At 35.8% G+C, this 5266-nt stretch overlaps 1 protein-coding gene across 1 annotated transcript; it reads right to left on the bottom strand.

The window, feature by feature from the left end:
• Positions 1–392: 392 nt before the first annotated feature.
• LOC113337419 (two-component response regulator-like APRR1) lies at positions 393–4496 on the bottom strand. Its single transcript, XM_026583092.1, has 6 exons — positions 4012–4496; positions 2907–3068; positions 2692–2825; positions 2447–2590; positions 1907–1994; positions 393–1604 (listed from the first exon to the last, which is right to left on the bottom strand). The coding sequence occupies exons 1-6, from the start codon at positions 4244–4246 to the stop codon at positions 601–603; spliced, it is 1767 nt and encodes a 588-aa protein (XP_026438877.1). The 5' UTR covers positions 4247–4496; the 3' UTR covers positions 393–600.
• Between the last annotated feature and the right edge of the window lie 770 nt (positions 4497–5266).

The following is a 5266-nucleotide window of genomic DNA, read 5'->3' as shown; positions in this document are numbered from 1 at the left end:
TTGTTACTGCCCAAAGTAGAAGATGTTAGTCTCTATATTGATTTAGCAACAAAACATATTTTGTATTCCTTTAAACTGGATTAATACTAATCCTAATCAATAAGATTAAGGTTAGTTCATGTTAATTATGTAAGTTCAAGGGTACATAAGGATAAGTATCTCTTAGACTACTTAGAATGACATACTAGTTATAATAATGCTATGCGAGGCTGTTTTTCAACTCTTGATGGAAGGTTGAATGACACATGTCTTTTCTAGCATGAAGTGGACTCCATTCTAGCTCTTATTAAAAAAAAATTTTCATCATCAAAGGACAAGAGAGGATAGTATTGAAAGTGTCTGTCTACCTAGATAGAAAACAGTTGAAATTTCTAAGTTTTCCCTCAACTGTTGTGAGCTAATCTAAGATATGTACTTATATTTCCAATCTACTTTCATCTTAATGTTACACAAATGCAGAATATATGATCCAGATGCATGAATTGTCATACCAGCGTATAATATTAACCTTAGATGAAGAACAACATGATTTATAGCTAATAAAGTTTTAGAAGCATGATTATAGGCTGATATTCCAACAGTCCTATCAAAATTGAACACCTATTCATCCACGTCCTCTTCTTCATCACCGTCAGAATCATCAACAGCAGGTTGCCCATTCAAATCAACCTCTATACTATTTGCTAGTCTCACAAATTGACCTCTTACACGAGGCCTCCTTTCAGCTAGTTTCTTCCGGTTAATGTACCTGACCTTCTTATCAAAACACCTGTCTTTCCTTTTCTGTCTAAACTTTACCAGTGCTGCTTCTCTTCTTTCAACCTGAGTTGGTTTTACTTCGCTTGAAGGCACACCTGCAACTGGCGGCCACATGTGTGTAGTGGTCATTTGCCCATGTTGCATAAAAGGATAATACGGAAAGGATGCCATTCTAGGTACATTGGCGTGTTGCTGGAGAGGAATACAAGGAGACAATGTTGAAGTACAATTACTTGACATATTTTGCAGGTTCCCTTGATATAGTTGAGCAGGTGAAGGTATCATGACTTGATTCATCATTCCTGGCAAATAATAAGGAAACGGAGGGTGCCCCTGTCCACGAGAAACATTAACTTGAACGTCATTTCTTGGAGCTAACAAAAGCTTAGAGGATTGCTCTTCCTCCTTCGAGATCCTGCCATCTTGATTTCTCAATGGTGTCAAAGGAGTATTCTGCCTTCCAAAATCAATAGTCCTACTGCCACCCTCCTTTGTGTTCCATTCATTTTGTCTTTCTAACGAAGTGTGACGAGTGTACAACCTTCCAACATTTGTGATGCCAGGAACATTGTCTCTGCTAGGAATTACTTCATTAACACAGTAGTTTTCCAGTGAAATTCCGGTTTCTTGCCTTCCGATATCACTTCCTTGTTGTTTATTGGAACATGTCCGAAATGTATATTCCCTGCTAGGGCCGCTTGGCTGTACTGATCTAGAAGCATTTTCGTCCATACAACCAGCCACCGAACGGTTGTCTGCAGTTGCACCGGTTTTGACATATGTAAAGAAGGCTGATGACTTGCCAAACTTAAGACCACTTTTCTTGAAAATTGTTGAAACTTGTCCTGTAAAATAAAATTTAACCATTATTTTTCCAAAACTTGTAAAAGCAAGAAAGTCAAAATGCACATGGGTATCTAGAATGAAATGTTATTCCAAGGGGAGAAAATGCACATGGGTATCAAGAATGAAATGTCATACCACAAAATTTCTATACCAAAAGTCAACTTGAAGGAGAAAAACCAAGGTCATTCAACAATTCATAAATTTCAAAAGGGAAAATATAATTGCAAGTACAGTAGCATGTTGGATCAGTGCAAACTTTGCCTATGTAATAGACCTCGGGGCAGAAGTCACTGACACTCACCATTTCGCTGGTCACTAGGCCCTGGCGCATCCAGCTGAAGCTCTGAAGAATTCTTGAGCGGAGACTCTGCGAACGTCGTGGCAATGAACTGGCAAGGAAAGCATAACAAGAACATAAAGATACAACTAAGGCAGAAGCAATTAATGGGTTGTTCCATCAAATCCCTGCGCATATCAGAACAGAAAATCTCAGATCTAAAGAGACCATTTTTTTGAATTTGAAAGTATCAAGTTCACTGCAGTTCCTAGAATGTTAATACTATTGTCGGCAAACACCAAAGCACAGTTCACAAGGGTCGGGAAACACCAAAGCACAGTTCACAAGGGTAATAGTTAACGGTTCCTGCTTGCATTCACAATTTCATATCATACATTAACACGTCTAACAGTAAATATGCTCTTTTCTTAAGATTTGAACTACTAAAATTACTATTAAAAAAGAGCTTTGGGTAAATATGGCAGATATTGGAAATTATATTTCTCTTATCCCTAAAATTTCAACTGCTAGGAAACAGAAGTCTGTTTCTAAGGCAATACTTACATCATCTTTCCGATAGTTGGTCTTGCGAGACTTATCGTCTGTGTCATCAGAGAATAGAGTTAGGCTGTTGGTATTGGGATCGCTTGGGTCTGACACAGCCAAATCAATGTCATAACTTAAGATATTCTTCTCCACCAATCCAAGCTACAAGAAAAGTTAAGATAGCTGTAAATATCATGAAACAAAAGAATTCTTGAACAGTTATATCAGCAAAATTTAAAACCAATCGAGTCAAGAAAACCCACCATCTGCCTTCTTCTCCACATGTGAGTCCACAAGTTCAATAACTCGTTTGTGCGTAATGGCTTCACAAGATAGTCAGCTGCTCCACGTTTTAAACATTTTACTACAACAGAAACATCATCTTGGGCAGACATCACTGAAAAAATCCAATAAAAGAGAAATTAGAAACAATTCCAATATTAGTTAGTAGACTGAGGAAAAATCAATAATTTCTCACTTATAATGGGAATGCGCTGCAGCTCTTTATCGCGCATAATATACTTCAACATCTTCAAGCCCTTGGATATGGGAAGGTCAACTTCAGAGAGAATGATATCAATATCACGACCCTCTGCATTAAGTGCATCAATCACTTGTCTGGGTGTCCTCGCTGATGTTACTGCAAGGCAAGTTGACAAAAGCTGTTAGACATTACACCACATCTGGTATCAAATGCAGCATCTGTTAAGCACTATTTACAAGTAAAATTGTACAAGACCTCAGTCAACAGAATTAGCAGACAACAAATCCTTCTTTAAGTTTAATACAAGATTAAAGTTTGCGCTTTCACCTCTGGAAGACCGACCCCTTGAAATACTACAATTTTATACAAAATGTCACCTATATAAATCAGACTCTAAACAACTTTGATTTTTACAAAAGAAAAGCAACATGAAATTCCAGGAGTGCTGCGCCACAAATAAGTGGCTCCAAAATTGCAATTTTACATGGATGAAAGGGCCAACTCTAAAACCTTCAAGTTTAGCGCTTGTTCTAGAAAACAAAGATTTCAGAACCCAACTACGCTAAAACGAAAATCTCTAATTCTCCTGGCACTAATCAATTGTCCAATCGAATAATTTGTTAATCTATTAGCATAACTAAGGTGCACAATTGCTGAGGTCTGTATGGTTCAAGGGGAACAAACATCTCCCATGGATGAAGTTTTGGCCCAAATTGTGTCACACCTAGCTAGTATTATTCAAATTTAAGAACCTGTCTCCTCTAATGCGCATAATTATCCCCTAACTATCTCCCTAACCCATACGCTTAAATGGAGATCTCCAATTCTCCTGGCACTAATTAATCATCCAATCGAATAATTTGCTAATCTATTAGCATAGCTTAGGTGCACAATTGCTGAGGTCTGTATGGTTTTAAGGGTAACAAACATCTCCCATGGATGAAATTTTGGCTCAAATTATGCCACACCTAGCTAGTATCATTCAGAGAGCATAAATTACATACACAGTGATTACAGATACTAATCATCAATACTTAAAACTAAGAAAAAAAATGAAGAATCAATAACAATAAAGCAAGTAAGAATCAAATTATAATACCTTGGTAAGAACATTTGCAGAGAAGTGTAAAAACTTCATCAGAGCTTTTATTATTATTGTCACACAATAAAATTCTCACTTTACTTCTATCAACAAAAGGCATACTACTATTATTATTGTTATTGCCTCCACCACCACCACCAACAGCATCCTCTTTCCTCTTCTCCATCTCAACAACAACTCTATCCAACTTATTGTATCCACCACCAGCAGCAGCAGATCCTCCTCTCATCATCAAATCCAATTTCTGCTTGTTGTTAGTTAATTAGATCCTCTCTCTCTTCCTGTAATCTGAAGAAGTAGTAATTTAAAGTTTCTTCAACTACTAAATCAAACAATATTACACTGGTAGCTTCTTGATTTTTCATTCCTTTGGAAAAACAAAAATAAAAAATGAGGAACTAATTTTCTACATATTGCAGTAAATAAAAAAAATAAAATATCTCCTTTCTCCAGGGAAGAAGAAAGGAAGAAGAAGAGAAGAAGAAAAGACTTTGAGATTAAATAAAAACCACTAAAATGAGGTTTGCTAATGTGAACTACTAGCTAGGACTTATCTGTAAAGTGAAGAAAAAACCAAAAAACTGAAAATGTTCTATTTATATTTAATTCATGTTTTATTATTTATTTATTAAGAGAGAATTCGCTTATGTAATTAAAGTCTATTTACTCGTAAAAAACGAGCACGTTCCAGAATACGTAATTCTGAATCAACAACTAAAATTAAGATCCACCGTTGATGAGGTTTGGCATTTCGTAATCTCTTTTTTTAAATTATATTGAATTCTTGAAAACAAGCATATCCTCAAAGCATTCTTGGATTGTAAATGTTACTCCAATATAGTAGTAAGGTCACTGATTGATGATACCAGTGACCTGAATTCGAAATTCGTATCATCAAATTCTTCAGGTATAAAAAAAAATTCTTGGGATTCGAGGCTTTAAACATATTGTCATTTAAGTTTTAAAAATGTGCCTCTATTTTTAAAAGTGTCGTGAGATCCCTTCAATTTATTTATTTATATGCTCAAAAAAGAAGATTTTATTTATTTATATTTGTTTACATGATTAGCTAGATTTTGTTTGATCAGACGGTTAGGAGTGAAAGGACGGGGTGATGAGTTAGAAAGATTTTCAAGTTAGATAATGATTTAGTTTGACACGTCAGATAAAAAGGGGTTGTCTTTTTTAAGTGTTAAGTGATGTAGAAGATGCCACGTACTTGACTTTTTGCCTTTCATGACGACGACAAAGT

Source organism: Papaver somniferum, unplaced genomic scaffold (genome assembly GCF_003573695.1).
Source record: "Papaver somniferum cultivar HN1 unplaced genomic scaffold, ASM357369v1 unplaced-scaffold_16, whole genome shotgun sequence".
Classification (NCBI taxonomy): domain Eukaryota; kingdom Viridiplantae; phylum Streptophyta; class Magnoliopsida; order Ranunculales; family Papaveraceae; genus Papaver; species Papaver somniferum.
The sequence above is the reverse complement of the archived record's forward strand: the minus strand, read 5'-3'. Positions and strand labels throughout refer to the sequence as shown.

Bases quoted from the DNA above. Each gene is read 5' to 3' on its own strand.
- LOC113337419 (XM_026583092.1), bottom strand. From the start codon at position 4,246: ATGATGAGAGGAGGATCTGCTGCTGCTGGTGGTGGATACAATAAGTTG. The intron at 2,826-2,906 runs GTGAGAAATTAT...GGATTTTTTCAG, and splicing joins GCAGCGCATTCCCATTATAA to TGATGTCTGCCCAAGATGAT. The intron at 2,591-2,691 runs GTGGGTTTTCTT...CTTTTCTTGTAG, and splicing joins TGTGGAGAAGAAGGCAGATG to CTTGGATTGGTGGAGAAGAA.